Genomic DNA, 18,422 nt, shown 5'->3' with positions numbered 1-18,422 from the left:
CAAGCCAACTCAAAGGCTGACCCTCAAAGCACCATTTATTCCAGGAATCTTGATGTACCCATTCTTCACTGCAGCACCTGTGAAGAAATTAAAGGGGTTAAAGAGTAATTTCAAGGTTGCTGACACACCAGAAGATGCGGTGTTAATTATACACTGTTTTCTGAACATGAGACATTGTTCTCGAAATTGCTAGACCAAGGTTTAAATAAAGAACTGCCTGATGAGACAATGTCCTAATGCAGTTTCTTAGAAGTAAACGGGAACTATCCATGCAGGAACAATGATTCGCTAAATGACCAATTACCTTATAAGTACCTTACGTTACTGTTGCTAGGTAAGTAAAGAAATTGCACAATTGCTTAACAAGTGTATGCGACTGCATGTGTATATAAGAGCCATGCTTGTACGAGTAATTGGGAGACCCTGATGCAGACTCCAAGAGAGTGCTGAAGGAAGGTTGCTGTGGGTTCTTCTATCGGGTCAAAGTCAAAGTCCTGGCTCATCAGGCCAGTTTCTGTGGCATGAAGCGACTGAGAGTATGAGACAGCCCCCGGATAGGATGCCAGTCTATCACAAGGTTGACCCTCAGCATTGTCTGGTTAAGTGCCTTGCTCAAGGACACACGCTGCCTTCAGGTTGCTAGTTGAACACCCTAACCACTTGGCCACTCGCCACTCTCTTGTAACAGGTAATAATTAGAAGGTTTAACACCTGTTGTTCATGTGGATAAACTGTTGAAATGGAGATCAGTAAAGCCATCTTACTTTAGCACCTTTTCTTTCTACAAGCTATATTAAAAAGTTTTATCCCATAAACTTACAATAGAATAGCACAGGAGACAATGGCACCTTACTTGAAAGAAATCATTTGAAACAGAAAAAGCTCAGCATAAATGCTCATACTTTACTTTTGGATGCCAAGTGATAGAGTGTTGGATAAAGAACTATATTCCCTGGAGTATGGGAGGCTAGGGGTGACCGTATTATGAGGGGCATGAGTAAGGTGGATGGTCAAGCAATCTCCCACTCCAGTGCAAGAGAGTCCAAGATCAGAGGCACAAATACAAAAAGATGAAAGATTAAAATAAGAGACTTTAGAGGTAAATTTGTTGTACCGAGATACAGCACAGATAGGCCCTTATGGCCCTTCAAGCCACCCAGCCCAGCAACCCCGGATATAACCCTAGCTTAATCATGAGGCAATTTACAATGGCCAATTAACCTACCAACCTTCACATCTTTGGACTGAAAAAGGAAACCTGAGCACCCAGAGGAAACCCATGCAGTCATGGGGAAAACGAACTCCTTACAGACAACAGCAGGAATTCTTTACAAAAAACCTGGAATGAGCTGTCAGAAAAAGATCAAGGCAAGTACATTGCAACATTTAAGAGGCATAGGGATAGCTACATGGAGGGATAAGTACACATTGGTTGTAAGCTAAACATAGGCAGCTAGGATTAGCAGTGAGGATGCTGTGGTTTGTCTGGACCAGTTGAGCCAAAGGGTCTGTTTCCATGCTGTATGTATATTGCTTATTGAAAAAGGTGGATAAATCCTGTGGAAACAGCCCTGAAGTCTTTATGAATTTGTAACTTTTGTAAGATACATAATGAAATTGAGTCTATGAAATCCTAAGCTGATTTGCTGGTTTGGGTGAGAAAACTTACAAGTATATTTGTGTTACATGGGAATAAACTTTGTTTTCTTTGATGACAGGCAGCGAGAGAATAGTTTTCTCAATTATAACACTCCAGAAGAGGATGATGGACAACTATCCCACATTATGATATAACCATTGGTATAATAATAGTTGTTATTCTTTTGTGATTGCGTAGTATAGGACTAAGAGTACATTGAAAATGGGTAGCTGGTGACCTGGACTAGAAAAATAGAATTTTGTTTAACTGAAATTCTGAAAATATTATTGGAATATTCAAAATCATTGATTACTGTACTCATACCTTAATATTTGATGATTATGGTGTTGTCATGAAATGACAAAAGGAAGGAAAGTAGAAATACATCTGTAACACTGAAGGCTTATGAATTTCTAACTTCTGTAAATTATGTAATAAAATGGGATCTACGAAATCTTAAGGTGCTGGCTTGAGTGAGAAGGTTTACAAATATGTTTGTGTTACATGGGAACAAAACTATTTTCTTTAATATTTTATGACCAGAGGGGTTGCTTGATAATGGGGGGAAATAGGATGGAACTTCTAAAGATCAAATATGTGAACAAGGATGAAGATAACAGAGGAATGTTACAGAATGGAGCAACCTAAGCACTGTTCTGTAGCAGTGAGGCAGGGTGTGTGTCCGTCGGCCAGAGACAACATCTCATTCATTAAAGCTGATGGAGGCCTGTCTCCCAAGCCATCCAGGTGCAGTAAACGTGCAGCTCGCTCGCGGCGGGAGAGCCCGAAAGTCCTTATGAGCAGGGCTTTGAATTCCGTATACTTGCCGTCCGCCGGGGGAGACTGTACGAACTCCGCGACCTGGGCCGCTGTGTCCTGGTTGAGGGAGCTCACCATGTAGTAGTAACGTGTGTCCTCTGAGGTTATCCGCCGAACGTGGAATTGGGCTTCTGCTTGCTGAAACCATAGGTGAGGTTGTAGCGTCCAGAAGCTTGGCAGTTTCAAGGAAACCGCATGAACAGATGCGGCGTCGTTCATCTCCGGTCCAAAAACGTTTGGACCATCGGGGTCACCAAATGTAGCGGTGTGCTACACGCAGCGCTAAAATAACGACACGGAGTCGGTAAACTGCAGTCAAAGATAAAGTTTATTCCAACTTCACAGTCTTGCTTTAAAACCTCCCTCCCCCGCCGGATGCCTCGAGAGGCACGTACAGACACCGCCTCAGGCTTTCTCCCTTTGTTCCGGACCTAGCCTTTGTGCCTGCACGCTGGCTAATTGTCAGCCGGTTCGAGTGTGCTGGTAATTGGGTCACCACATTTAAACATTTCTTTATTTAAAGTGTAAAAGTACTTGATTGAAACAGAAGATTGGAGCTGTATTTCCAGACGAAACTTGGATGGATGTACATCTCCCCTTGCAAGTAAAACAATAAACGCAATAATAATGTGATCCACTGAATTTATTTAGCTTGCTTCTTTATTATTATTGATCTCCTTTATATTGACTGAACTCTTGCCTCAGCAAGGACCCCGACCCATTGCAATTTGCCTTATCACAACGGCAGGCGCAATCTCAATGGCTCTTCACACAGCTTTAGACCCGCTAGACAGCACAAACACCTACATCAAGATGCTGTTCATCAACTATAGCTCAGCATTTAATACCATCATTCCCACAATCCTGATTTGAGAAGTTGCAGAACCTGGACCTCTGTACCACCCTCTGCAATTGGATCCTCAGCTTCCTAACCAGAAGACTGTAGTCTGTGCAGATCGGTGATAACATATCCTCCTCACTGACAATCAACACTGGTGCAGCTCAGGGGTGTGTGCTTAGCCCACTGCTCTACTCCCTGCTCTACATGACTGTATGGCTAGGCATAGCTCAAATGCCATCAACAAATCTGCTGACGATACAACCATTATTGGTAGAATCTCAGGTACTGACAAGGGCATACAGGAGTGAGATATGCCAACCAGTGGAATGGTGCTGCAGCAACAACCTGGCACTCAATGTCAGTAACACGAAAGAGCTGACTGTGGACTTCAGGAAGGGCAAGATGAAGGAGTACATACCAATCCTCAGAGGGATCAGAAGTGGAGACAGTGAGCAGCTTCAAATTCCTCGGTGTCAAGGTCTCTGATGATCTAACCTAGTCCTAACATATCGATGTAGTCATAAAGAAGGCAAGAGAGCAGCTATACTTCATTAGGAGTTCAAAGCGATTTAGCACGTCAACAAATACACTCAAAACCTTCCATTGTTGTACCGTGGAGAGCATCAGGTTACATCACTGTCTGGTATGGAGGGGCTACTGCACAGGACCGAAAGAAGCTGCAGAAGGTTGTAAATCTAGTCAGCACCATCTTGGGCACTAGCCTACACAGTACCCAGGACATCTTTAGGGAGCAGAAAGGCAGCGTCCATTATTAAGAACCTCCAGCACTCAGGGCATGCCCTTTTCTCACTGTTACCATCAGGTAGGAGATACAGAAGCGTGAAGGCACACACTCAGCAATTCAGGAACAGCTTCTTCCCCTTTGGACACTACCTCACTTTTTAAAAAATATACAGTATTTGTTTGCACATTTAAAAAAATCTAGTCAATATATGTAATTGATTTACTTGTTTATTATTTTTTCCTCTCTGCTAGATCATGTATTGCATTGAACTGCTGCTGCCAAGTTAACAAATTTCACGTCATGTGCTGGTGATAATAAACCTGATTCTGATAGACCTAGCTGAATGGCACATGACAATCTGAAAGGTGGATAAATCCAAAATTTCATATTGTTATGTGAGGCAAGGGAGGATTGTCAGGAGAACATTTTCATATTTTCTCTGGTCACAGGATGTGTATAGATGTCTGGAGGACAAGAATTGCAGTACCTTTACTTGAAGGGAAAAACTGGTTTACCAAAAGGTAATTACAGCAAGTGCAATATCTGGTGGTGAAATTATTGACAGAATACTGATAGACAAGATTAATCTGCACTTAGAGGGGCTGGAATTAACCAAGGTCAGTACACACGGCTTTCAAGGAGAAAAAACAACTTGACTAAACTTGATCAAGTTTTTCAAAGCAGATACCACAGGTTTTGACTGCTAGTGTAATTGACAGAATTCATTAAGGCCTTTAACAGCATACTAAAGGGAACCTGGCTCAATCTAGGGCCCCCACCGTCCAGGCCATCTTGATGCCACCATCAGGGAAGAGGTAAAGCAGCCCGAGGTCCCACATCACCAGGTTCAGAAACAGTTTATTACCCCTCAACCATCAGGTTCCTGAAGTAGAGTGGATAACTTCACCCACTCCAACACTGAACTGATTCCACAACCCAACAACTCATTTTCAAGGACTCTAGAACTTATGCTCTCAATATTAATTAAATTTGTTATTTTGTTTTACTTTTTGTATTTGCACAGTTTGTCTTTTGTACATTGGTTGCTAGTCAGTTTTGTTTCAATGATTCTATTGTGTTTCATTGTATTTGCCGTGAATGCCTGCAAGAAAATTCTCAGTTTTATATGGTGACATATGTAGTATAATAAATTTACTTTGAACTGTAAAGGCAAGAATCCAAGGAATCCAGAATTGCTTTGATAAAAGACAGATAATCATTTTTGCAATTGGAAACCAGCAACTAGTTGAGTACACAACAGATAAGTGTAGAGGCTTGCTGCTGGTTATGTACATCAAGGATCTAGAAGTGAACACAGGAGTATGCAATAGCAAGTATGCAGATGGCCAAGTTATTTGTGTAGCTGTTAATGGGAGGTGGGGGGTAGTCTTCAGACAGAAAGATATTGATGAGTTGGTAAGAGGAGTGTAACAATGGCAGATTATATCCTAAAAAATGCAAGATGGTGACTGCAATAACAAAGCGAGGATAAAAATGAACAGTAGAGCCTAGGAAATACCAGGCAAGGACCTTGGTGTAATGTCTACAAATTCCAGCCAGGACATAAAAACAAGAGCAGGGAAGCCAAAGTACAAATACATAATTAGTATGTAGTTAGGGTCATCAATTAGAGGAAGAAAGTCACTGCACTGGAGAGTGTGCATATGTGAGTTTCACAAGGTATATTACCTATAGCATTTCAGCTACAGAAGAGCTAATGAATTGGGTCAAATTTTCTTGGGGCAACAATAGATTGTGAGAAGACAACTGACATTCAGAATTGAGAGGGGTACATGCAGGATCATTAATTCCCCCCCAAAGCAAAAATATTTATGACCAGATGGCACAGGCTGAGGCAAGGGACAGAATTCACTCCCACAGAGGACAGTTAAAATCAGGAATGCAGTGTCTGAATGAGTGGTGAAAGCAAAAACTCTATTTAGGTGTTCAGATAAACAGACAAGACCACAAGACATAGCAAAATTAGTCCACTCAGCCTATCGAATCTGCTCTGCCATTCCATCATGGCTGATTTATTACCCCCCCCCCCCAATTCTTCTGCCTTCTCCCCTAACCTTTGACACCCTTACTAACATCTGCTTTAAATGACTTGGCCCCCACAGCTGTCTGTGGCAATGAATTCCAGATTTGCCATCCTCTGGTTAAAGAAGTTCCTGCTCACCGTTCTACAGGGATGTCACTGTATTCTAATGTGCCCTCAGATTCACTACAGAAAACATCTTCTCCACATCTTTTAATGATACCCCCCCCCCCAGTCTTCCAAATTCCAACATGTACATGCCCAGAGCCAAAAGCTCCTCATACATTAACCCTTTCATTTCCAGAATCATTCTCAAACCTCCTCTGGAACTTCTCCAATGCCAACACATCCATTCTTAGATAACAGGCCCAAAACTGCTCACAATACTCCAAGTCTCCATTTTCTGAGGAGGCTGAAGAGCTGGAATTTGCACATCATTCAAGTCATTCTACAGATGAACAGTAGAGAGCATCCCGACAAGCCACATCACTAACAAGAGAAAGTCTGCACATGCTGGAAACCCAAGCAATGCACACAAAATGCTGAGGAACTCAGCCAGGCCAGGCAGCACCAATGGGGAAAAAAAGTAGTCGACGTTTCAGGCCGAAACCCTTCAACAGGACTGAAGGTTTTCCCTCAAGCAGGAAGACTGATCAACACCTCCACCCACTAACACCAGCTTTATTTCATGTCACTATATGTACCACCTAGCATCATTTCATGGACATGCAGTCAAGTTATACAAGCCATCTTATGTATTTATATTTATTGTGATTTTATTATTTTGTTCTTTACCTTTCCTTTTTTCTGCTGCATTGGATTTAGTGCAAGTTAATGCATTCTCATCTACACTTGTGTACAGGAAATGTTGTTAAACAATCTCAAATCCTAAGTACAGGATGACCAATGCCTTGTGCCTCAGCATTACAGTTACAGTCGGCCCTCCTTATCCACGGATTCAACCAACCGCAGATCGGGAAAACCCGGAAGTTCTCTCTCAAGCACTCGTTGTTTGAGCATGTACAGACTATTTTCTCTTGTCATTATTCCCTAAACATTACAGTACAACTATTTACATAGCATTTACATTGTATTAGGTATTATAAATAATCTAGAAATGACGTAAAAGTACGGGCAGTCCCGTACTGCCCGTTATGAATTAGTTCCGTTCCCAAGTCCGTCTTTAAGTCAGATTTGAAGTCGGAACAGGTACATCCAGTATTATTTAGCGTCAGTTAGTCAAACGTTTTTCTTAGTATAGTACATATTTTACCTTTCTATGCATATAAAACACTTAAGGAACATACGTATTTCAATAATTAAACCACTGCATTGCTTAGTAATAATTGTAGCTTTCATCGGCGCAGGGCCTTTCACATGCTCCATTAAAATTGTTCACATCATTGACCGACTGTAGCCTAACACTTTTCCAAAGACCAATGGCGTTTCACCTCTTTCCAATCGCTTTATTACTTCCACTTTATTTTCCAAACGTGATTGTGATTATTTTCGTGAACAGAAACACCGCGGATTCAAAGCTGCACTGCCAGGTCCTAATGTCCACCACTCTGAACATGTTAAATAAAGTCCGGGGTTCCGTGGTCCTAAAGACCAGCGCACTAAGCCAGATTAAATAAGTGCTTTTTTGATATCTGCAGGGGGGTCTCAGAACCAATCCCCATGGATAAGGAGGGCCAACTGTACTTTTATATCCTAGTCCTCTCAAAATGAATTCTAACATTGCATTTGCCTTTCTTACAACTGACTCAACCTGCAAGTTAATTTGTTTTTAAAAAGGGAATCTTGCATGAGGACTCCCAAGTCCCCTTGCATCTCTGATTTCTGAATTTGCACCCCATTTGACAAATAGTCTACATCTTTACACCTTCTACCAAAAAGTGTATGGCCATACACTTCCCAATTCAGTATTCCCTCTGCTACTTCTCTGCCCATTCTCCCAATCTGTCCAAGTTCTTCCACGGACTCCTTGCTTCCTCAACACTACCTGCCCTCAAACTTGGCCACAAAGCCATAACTCCGTTATCCAAATCCCTGACAATGTGAAAAGAAGCAGTCTGAACACTGATCCCTGTGGAACACCACTACTCACCAGCATCCAATCATAAAGGTGCTTTTATTCGCACTCTTTACCTCCCACCAATCTTCTATCCATGCTAGAGGGCTCATCTTGTTTAGTATCCTCATTGACCTTGTTTACTTAAGATTTTTTAGAAGACCTTTGACAACATCCACTGACACCTTTGTTATTTCCTCAAAAAAATTCCAACAGATTTGTCAGGCAAGATTTTCTCTTAATGAAGCCATGCTGATTTCAGCATTTTTTATCATGTGCCCTCCCATGCCTTGAAACCTCATCCTTAATGATTTCAACATCTTCCCAACCACTTAATTCAGGATAACTAGCCTATAATTTCTTGAAAGATCACAAATGTATCCACAATTTATTCCGCTCCTGCTCTCACTGAAGAGAGAAACTTATGGAGTTCGTCTACCATTTCTTTGCCTCCCCCAATTACCACCTCTTCCAACACCATTTTCCAGCTGTCCAATATTCATTCTTGCCCTTTTTATTCTGTATATCGGGAAAAAAATCTACCTTCATATTTCAGCTTTTCTCTCGTTTCTTTTTTTAAAAAAGTTGCCTTCTGCTGGTTTTTTGAACCTTCGGAATCAGAATGTTTATTATCATCAACATGTGACAAGCAATTTGCAAACTTAGCAGCAGCAGTTCAATGCAATACATAATCTAGCAGAGAGAAAAAATAGACAAGTAAATTATGTACCGGTATATTGGAATAGATTAAAAACATGCAAAAACAAAAATACTGCATATTAAAAGTGAGGTGGTGTCCATAGATTCAAAGTCCATTTAGAAATCGGATGGCAGAGGGGAAGAAGCTGTTCCTGAATCGCTGAGTGTACACCATCAGGCTTCTTTACCCGATAGTAACAGCGAGAAAAATGCATGCCCTGGGTGCTGGAAGTCCTTAATAATGGATGCCGCCTTTCTGAGACACTGCTCCCTGAAGATGTCCTGGGCACTCTGTAGGCTCGTACCCAAGATAGAGCTGATTAGAGTTACAACTCTCTGCAGCTTCTTTTGGTCCTGTGCAGTGGCCCCTCCTACCAGACAGTGATGCAACCTGCCAGAATGCACTTCACGGTACAACTATAGAAGTTTTTGAGTGTATTTGTTTACATGCCAATTCTCTTCAAACTCCTAATAAAGTATAGCCGTTGCCTTGCCTTCTTTAAAACTACATCGATATGTTGGGACCAGGTTAGATCCTCAGAGATCTTGACATCCAGGAAGTTGAAGCAGCTCACTCTATCCACTTCTGATCTCTAAGAATTGGTATGTGTTCCGTCATACCCTTCCTGAAGTCCACAATCAGATTCCCACTAATTTTTGCTAAACTGTATGCCCTTTTTGCTGTTTTGACTTCCTTTATTAGACTCAGTTGCCTCATCCTCCCTGTAAATTACTTTAGGGATGAATTAATCTTGTGCCATCCAAACTGCTCGCAGAAACTCCAGCCACTGCTGTTATTCCAGCAAGTCAATCAACTTTGACCAGCTCCTCTGTCATGCCTTTGTAGCTCCCTTTACTCCACTGTAATATTGATACATCTGATTTTAGCTTCTCCCTCACGCAACAAATGGGGTTAGTCTTGGCCCTCCTTTCCCTTTCCCTCTGGCTCTCTGATCAGCGATTTGCTGCTGTTGTTTTGCTCGGTCGTCCTTCAACACTTTTAAGTTGGTTACAAAGGTCTTTCACATATTGCGTCATTCTACCCCTGCAAGCCCCAGGCTCCCCGCAATCCATAATTAACCCATAGGGGAATCACATTGCTCACTCCATTAATAATTCATAGGGGCTGAGACCTAACATGCGATTCGGGGTTGCGTGCAATTTCATCAGGATTCCTGGTAATACATCAGCCCATGTCTTTCTTGTCTCAGCTATCGCTTTGACTAACGCATTCTTCATTGTTCGGTTCATCCTTTCTACCATCGCTGAACTTCGGCTGGTAGGGTACGTGGAACTGTTGTCGAATCCCTAGCAGTCAGCAAATTTCCTTCATCACTTTCCCTATGAAATGTGCTCCCCGATCTGAATCCACCTAGACTGGGGTTCCCCACATTGGGAGGATCCATGCAGTGGTGCTGGCAGTGCAGTCCCTTGTTGGGAAAGCCTCTACCCACTGGGTGAAATGATCCATAATTACTAGACAGTAGCTTTTCCCCCTTTTTGGCAGGGGCCCTGTGAAGTATATCTGGATGTTTTCCCAGGGTCCCCTTGGCCAAGGCTGATTTGCCAACTGTAGCTTTCTGCCCTTACCAGGGCTGGGCACAAATGATACAACGGCAGCAGAATTTATCAACATCCCTGCCCATCCCTGGCCACACCAGCCCTGCCGGAGGGTTGTGATCATGCTGTGCCTTCCCTGATGCATCACCCCATGATATAACTTCAGTAGTATCTGGTGGGGCCATTCAGTATATGGTGGGGCCACTGCGACTCTTTCCTTCCCATGTGTCCAGCACCCATCTGGTCCCTCCTTTGCCCCTTTTGTCTGCCACCTCTCCTCTTCTGCCTCCACCTCTTCATATAATTTTACTAAACTGGCTTCTGTTGTTTCTTCCTGCGCACTCACAATTTCAATTACCTTCTGTTCCTCTGCGGCCTTATTCGCAATAATGTCTGCCCTCAGAGGGACTGGAAATACTTTATGTTCTGGAGACAAGCCATTCAGGATTGTTGCAGGGCCCGTCACTATGGGATGCAATTTCAACTTGATCTTAAGGGTGGTATAGCCTGTTAATGGATATGATCCACTGGGTTTTACTGGCCGCCTAGGCATTTTAGTAGTGGCCACAGTCTCTGACTATCCCTGGGTGTTTTTGTTCCTTCACTATACCCTAGACAGCTGTCAGTGCATCAGTTTTTATAGGGTACTGCTTATGGGGATAATACAGACTCTTCTACTTTAACTGGGTTTATCTTTACTTGACTACAATCTTGCTTGTGTCTAGCCCACACTGCTGGGAACCACTGATGAAGTAACCCATAGACACCATCCTGGCTCCATTCTCTAGTGATCGGGGCAACTGCAACTATGCTAACCAGGCTGTGTATGCTGTTGGTTGTACGCGCTCGCTGCCCCTAACTTGACCATATTATTTCCTCCCTTTCCCTAATCTATAACAGCTCCTGCTTCCCTTAGGATGTCTATTCCAAGGATAGTGCCCTCGATATTTGGACATACCCAGAAATACACTGGAAGCTGCACTCCCCCAATTTCAAGCATTTGTGACTCGCTTCTTTCTGCTTTCACCACTTTCCTTCCTACACCCCTAATATAAATGGCCTGTCCGGTTGCTGGCAAGGGTGGGTCTGTTATCCATGTCAATGCCCGTGTTCACTAACATTGCATTGCCGTCCCTCTAACGATGCTGTTGTGTACATCCACGGGTCACCAGTGCTGGCAGCGGGGCCTGCCACCCCACCCTTTTCTGACCTAGGAGCCGTCTTTACTAGCTCTATGATCCGATCGACAGTCAGATTGGTCAGACTAGGCACTGATGGATTGAGAGACTGTGTGTCTGCTGTGACGTTTACCTGTTTTCCTTTCCTCTGTTTTGGACACTGCCTCCAACCATGTCCCAATAGGCCACACCTGTAGCGTATCAACTCTTTTACCCTCCCAAGTTTAATCTGGCAATTCCTTACTTCGTGCCCTGGCTGCCGGCAAGCAAAACAAACTCTCTGGGACATCACAGCAGTTGCATCTACTATAGCCACTCTTTTGCACTTTCTTCGGTCTATCTCACAGGTCCACGTAACTATCGCAGATTAGGTCGACCCCACTGTTATGCGTAAATCTAAAACTTCCTGGTGAGCTGAGCTCAGGCCTTCCTTCAGAATTTTCAGGAAGACTTGGTCGTCCCTCCCTGGATTATCCAACCCAGACTACTCCTTATATGCTTGATATTTACATTCTGCATAATCCATGGCTGTCTTATCAGCTTTTTGAATCTCTGCCATTATCCCTCCCCAGTTACTCTCACCTTTCCCCAGTTGCTGCCTCACCTCCCCTTTAAAAAAAGCAACATCTTTCTTCATTGCAGGCATTCCCAATAGTTGCACATGTACCATCCTGCACTCCCTGGGCCATCCTGTCCCACGTATTCCTCGGGCACTTCACTTTTACCAACACGTGTCTGTCTATCTTTAGGGAGCTTCTAGTGAATTTCAACAACTTTCTCAAACTTACGCCAGAATTCTGAATTCTCACAGGCTGCTTTAAGTGAGGGCAACTCAGACAAAATGGTCTGTTTCTCCCGGGGGTGAGAAGAAGAGTGGGGGTGAAGGGCTTATGAATAGTCGTAATCAAGTTCAAGGGCTGGCTCGGATCATCAGGGTTCTCAACCTGATGTTGCCTGACCTCAATAGGTGCCATTCTGGTAGATCTATCTGGGTAAAACCTCTCCCTGAGATATCCCCACACTACACAATATATAAAAGATGTGTACTAGTTAAACAGCACATACTTAAAACCACAGTATGTATTCCACAATCTGCCACTTCTGAGCATCTGAACTCATGATGCCTGTCGTATTCCTTTGCATCACAGTTGCAAATGTAAACACTAAAATGCAGCTCCGCAAACGAATATACACGCCCCTTCTCTGGCGTCTCGAACCATCAGTAACCACCTTTCGCAATTGGTCGCTCTGCCTCACCAAATTAACATGCAAAGTTTCCTCAACTTACATAAACACACATGCACGCACACACTCCACTTTTATATCTATCAGTTCAGCTCTCCACGCTCATGATACCTCATGTTCCCGTGTACCACCGACCCAAACAGATCCAAGTGTGAGTGGTATCCCACTCCTGACACAAATGTTGTTAGAATGAAATCACCAGAGAGAGTTACTGGTAGATACAAAGCAGCTTCTTTATTTGAAAAAACCAGGTACAGCAGGCATCATCATACCAAGATGCTTTCATTGGAAAGGTCTGCTGGTACAGTGTGGGGCTCTATTTATTTGCTAAACACGAAGGGCAATCCATATTTACGAAGTACAGTCGGCCCTCCTTATCCGTGAGGGATTGGTTCCAGGACCCCTCTCGGATACCAAAAAATGCAGATGCTCAAGTTCCTTATTCAAACGGTGGACCTTAGGATCCAGCGAAACCCCAGACCTTATTTAACCTGTCTCAGTGCAGCAGACATTGGGACTTGGCAGCGGAGCTCTGAATCCATAGTGTTTCTGTTCACGAAAATAATCGTAATTGAAAATAAAGTGGAATAATAAAGTGATCAGAAAGAGGTGAAACACCATTGGTCATTGGAAAAGCGTTAGGCTACAGTCTGTCAACCATCAGGACAATTTTAAAGGATAAAGTGAGAAAGGCCCTGCCCTGATGAAAGCTACAATTATTACTAAGCAATGCAGTGGTTTAATTATTGGGTTTTGAGTTTTTGATCATCGACATCAACCAGGCATGAATGGAGAGCGCGCTCAGGAGCGATCTGTCACTGGATCGAACTCCGGAATGGGAAGCCAAGCCCAGTGCTGAAACATACGTTCTTAAGTATTTTATATGCATAGAAAGGTAAAATATATACCATATACTAAGACAAACGTTTGACTAGCTGACACCAAATAATACCAGATGTACCTGTTCCAACTTACTTAGAGAACTTACAATTTTCGATCCCGATCCACGATAACCTATGCACATCCTCCTGTATACTTTTAAATCATCTCTAGGTTACTTATAATACCCAATACAATTTAAATGCTATGTAAAATGGTTGTTGCACTGCATTGTTTAGGGAATAATGACAAGAAAAAGTCTGTACATGCTCGAACAAGTGCTGGAACAGCACTTCCGGGTTTTCTCGATTCGTAGTTGGTTGAATTCACACATGCTGAACTTGCGGATAAGCAGGGCTGACTGTATGGACAATAATTTGTTTTGAGGCTACATACAAAGTTCACACCTTCTGATTACATCCATCCCATGGGTGCCAGCAGTGTCTGGACTGGTATTCACAGCTTCTAGGAAATGCATTGTTACAAATGGACTGGGGTTCTGGTATTCACAGTACATTGTCAAGGAACAGAAGACTGGTGGCCAAAGCCATTTGTTAAGTGTAAATGACCTAAACAAAAAAATTACTCACAATTAGTATGACGTGATAATCAGCCCTCCCAAAACAGGGAAAGTGTTAAAACAGTTTATTTCCTCAGTGGAAAAGCATACACCCTATCCTCATTATATGCGTTTTCAGACAATGCGGATTCACTGTCGAACCTATTTCTACCAACCTCTCCTTGTGTAGAGAATTGCCTACGCCGCAACTGATTTTCATTTCTGTGTCACTCTAGGCCATAGCGAGCATGCGCTGGTGTGCGCCAAAACGCTAGTTGGCGGTGGGGTTTCTATGCCACTGTGTTGAGTTTCTTCGTGAGAGACATGGAGGAGGAAATGCATTTCAAACATTTTCACATGTTGGCAGGTAGATTTGACGATTTGGTTCATCTATTTTGTATCTGTGTACACACAGCCTACAAACATGGCAGAGAAGAAGCAACCGGAAATGCGTAAGAAATACGATGCTACCAAGCAGACCAATCACAGCTGTTGCAGTCTGCATCGCTGCAACACGCGAGTAACTTCAGCGTAGGGTACACAAATGGTACGCGATACCTACGGCGTAGATGCAATGCACAAGTATAAATCAGCCTTTAGGCATCACACCAAAGCAGGTGTTTAATGCAGACGAAACTGGGCTTTTTTGGAAGCGTATGCCGAAATGCACTTGCATAAGGATGAAAAGACTGCACCAGATTTCAAAGCCGCAAAGGATAGGTTGATTCTGCTTATGTGTTCCAATGCCGAAATACAATATGAATGTTGCCTTGTGGTACTGCTTTTGTGTCATATTGGTATGAAAATGTGAATAGCTTACATTTGAATAGATTACAGATAAAACATATTTAGGAAGCCCTCCAGAACACATCCCTATTTTCTCTATTTAAATAATTATTCACAGTATGTATTTTCCATACTATGCGTCAACTGCGAGGATGGTATCCTCTGCATATAACGAGGATAGGGTGTACTTCTGTTCCACCCAACTCTATTTGGAATAATGAACACTAAATGTATAACATTTACAACACTTGTCTAGAAAATATGCCATGGGAACAAATCTATGCATTAGAAACAATGGAATAAATCAGTATACTAGATAGAACAGCTTCAGCATAACAAAAGGACCAAGGAAGATAGCCTCACACCTTGGAATACCAAGACCAAAGGTGAAATGGGAAAGACCAATCCACAAACAGCAGATACTGGTGGGAAAATACTCCTATTTCTAAAAAGAAATAGAGGAAAATGACACATATGTAAGACATGGTAAAAATTAAGTCACAAAAGAATTCAACTGGGGAAGTAGATTAAGATTTTTGCCATGAAGTGTCTCCTTGCAAATGTTAGCTGCTTCCCCACTCCCTTCAGTCATCAATAATCTAGTCCATCCTTTAGTAAAGTATCAAGAACCATTGTCATGAACACATAGCTAGTGTCTATATTTTAACTTGAACCTAGACACTGATAGAGGAACACACACAAAATGCTGGTGGAACGCAGCAGGCCAGGCAGCATCTATAGGGAGAAGCACTGTCGACGTTTCAGGCCGAGACCCTTCGTCAGGACCAATAAAGGAGCCAAGTAACTATTTTACACTTAGAATTAGAATTACAATTAGAATTGGGACAACTTAGAAAAGGATCCTTTAGCACTAGGCCTAATTTGCACCTGCTGCTTCTGAATATTATGTAGTGCTGCATGTATTAACCCCTGTAAGTAAATGTAATACTTATCAGCAATGGTTTTAAAAGCCACTAGGCCAAGCCCCGTAAATTCAAATCAAAATCAAGTTTAATTGTCATTCAAACCATACATGGATATAAGCGAATGAGACGGCGTTCCTCTAGGGCCAAGGGGCAAATACACGGACATTGAGACTAACGAGAAAGGGTAAAAAGAGAGAACACAGTCGCAACAGAAAACACATTTTAAGTCCAAGTCCCGCTTGTTGAAGGTTCCCGGCAGTCCAGTCTGTAATTCCACCGACCCAACACTGGAGGGCATCACCGTCCAAGAGAGGCCACCACCCCCCACCCCACAAACCGAGCCCGGACGCCTCTCTACAACGCAAGCCCGAGGACTGAGGCCTAGTTCTAGCTACAACCTAGGCGACATTGCTGCCTCGACACCGGTCTCACCACAAAGCAAAGGAAAGCAGGCCCAATCAGGGTCTAACAGGGTCTAGCGATCGCAAAAGAAACGTCCAAGTCTGTCACTCACGATTCCACTATATTCCACTATAGAGTCAAGAATAGTCTTACTATATATAAAAACACATTTAACAAGGAGGGGGAATGCTCCTTGGGTTGGCCCCCGAGAGGCCGCTGTGTGTATACGCAAAATAAGCCATGCAAATATCAATAAGAAACAAAGAGCCCACTCATCGTGCATCTTTCGCCTATACACAAAACCGCCGGGAGAGTCCTATATCAAGATTACTTTATACTCCACAGGGTGGATAAATAATCAGGGCATATTACTGCTTCCATATCACCGCTGCAGAACCGAAGCGTTAGACACACAGTCAGACTTCACTGTCCTTCAGCACAGGGTGTCGCACCACCACCACGTTTCCCGATTATGTGAGGCCGGAGAGGAAAAATAAAACACGCCAGGCCAACCCAGATGGAGCAAGTGTTTACAAAGAGACCAAACTGCAGAAGCCCGCGGCCTAGCCGAGCTCCGCCATGCTGGCCGTCAGCCTTTCGGCACAATAAATAACCCGGTGCAACATACCGCTGCTTCACTCCCGACAAAAGCGGCGGCGCAATAGCCAAGTGTGCAAGCTCCTCAGCGTACATTAGAAACAACAAACACAACACGGCCGGGCCAGAGGTCGGACAACGGGCTCACCCAGCTCCCTTTACCAATAGCCGTTGCTCCGACCTCCTTACACACATAATAAATAAAACGTGTCCTTTGTACTTTCAGGTCCGATTCGCAATGGCCTTACCTGCACCACAATGCAAAGTGAAAAGCTTTAGGAATGCCCTGTGGATCGCCCTCACCAAGCAGAGCAGGCTCGCACCCTCAGCGGCTCCCCTCCGCTCCGCTCGGCTCGGCGCCTTTTGTCCGGAGAGAAAACAACCACGGCGCTCGAGCCAACACCAGCAGCACGCGTTCACCTGCCCGGCATGACGCGTGTAAGTTATTCTCGGCCTCCACCAATCAGTGCAGGCCGATAAACCCCGCCCTCTCCGCAGGGCGCGCGGACACCCGCCCGCGCTCGTTCCCGGGGAAATCCGAGATTTCCCTCTGGTTCGCTTTGTTGCATCGGGGCGCCTGACGGAATCGCAGATAAGCTAGGTTTTCTGATGATATCGAAGGAGGGACTAATATAATATCGTCAAAATCATAATTGTTTTCTCTTTTGTTATGGAATATTGATATTCATCTTAAAGACCCCTGGTTTATCTAATACTGTCATGGCATAGCGCTGCTCAGGACTCTTGACCAGTGACTGTAGTGGAATATGAAGCCACAACAGCCCAATAGTTTTCAGAGGCAAGAATGCAATCAACTGATTAAAAGTAAATATATCAACAAATTACTTGGAATGCTGAGGGAAATGGACAGTTGATAGGAAGGGTTTCCACCCAAAACGTCAGCTGTCCATCTCCATCCATATATTCAAGATTGAAGATTGTTTATTGGCATTCTTCAGTACAAAAGTGTAAAGGAGAGTGAAATGATCGCTACTCCAGGTCCGATGCTGCATAACAAAACACAATACACATGAAGAGCAAGATTTTAAAAAAACACAATAAATATGTATAAAAACAATCCAATAAAACACAATGTACAAGTAACTTTTACAAACATGGACTGCTTGTATGTACATAAAGTGATGCTAGTTGATACGTATGTATGTAGTGGAGGTATTGGTCATCCAGATGGCTTTGGGGCAAGTAAAGGATTTTGACTCTAGAGATCCTGGCGTGGATACTTGTAGCCTCTTCATGGGGGTGGCATAAACAGTCCTTAAACAGGATGGGTGGGATCCTTCATGATTCTGCTGGCCTCTTTCTGGCATCGTTCAGTATATATGTTCTTGATGGTGGGTAGACTGGTGCCAGTGCTGTGTTGGGCAGTTTTGACTACCTGTTGTAGAGCCTTCCTGTGTGCCAAGGTGCAGTT

The 18,422-nt window shown here is 43.4% G+C and overlaps 1 protein-coding gene across 7 annotated transcripts in view; it reads right to left on the bottom strand.

Annotated features, from left to right (window-relative positions):
- Window positions 1-17,418, bottom strand: part of LOC140740672 (E3 ubiquitin-protein ligase SIAH1) — a 75,914-nt gene extending 58,496 nt beyond the window's left edge. For 6 of the 7 annotated variants that reach the window (XR_012101901.1, XR_012101900.1, XR_012101902.1 and 3 more), the window contains exons 1-2: window positions 17,239-17,418; window positions 2,534-2,740 (exon numbers count right to left, since the gene is read on the bottom strand). Coding sequence is in view for 2 of the 7 variants with exons in the window: in XM_073070069.1 (XP_072926170.1) it covers window positions 2,534-2,606 (73 nt within the window). In the remaining 5 variants the exon portion in view is untranslated. The remainder of the gene's footprint in view (window positions 1-2,533; window positions 2,741-17,238) is intronic. The other variant, XR_012101904.1, reaches the window with a different exon arrangement.
- Between the last annotated feature and the right edge of the window lie 1,004 nt (window positions 17,419-18,422).

This window comes from Hemitrygon akajei, chromosome 17 (genome assembly GCF_048418815.1).
Source record: "Hemitrygon akajei chromosome 17, sHemAka1.3, whole genome shotgun sequence".
Taxonomy (NCBI): domain Eukaryota; kingdom Metazoa; phylum Chordata; class Chondrichthyes; order Myliobatiformes; family Dasyatidae; genus Hemitrygon; species Hemitrygon akajei.
The sequence above is the reverse complement of the archived record's forward strand: the minus strand, read 5'-3'. Positions and strand labels throughout refer to the sequence as shown.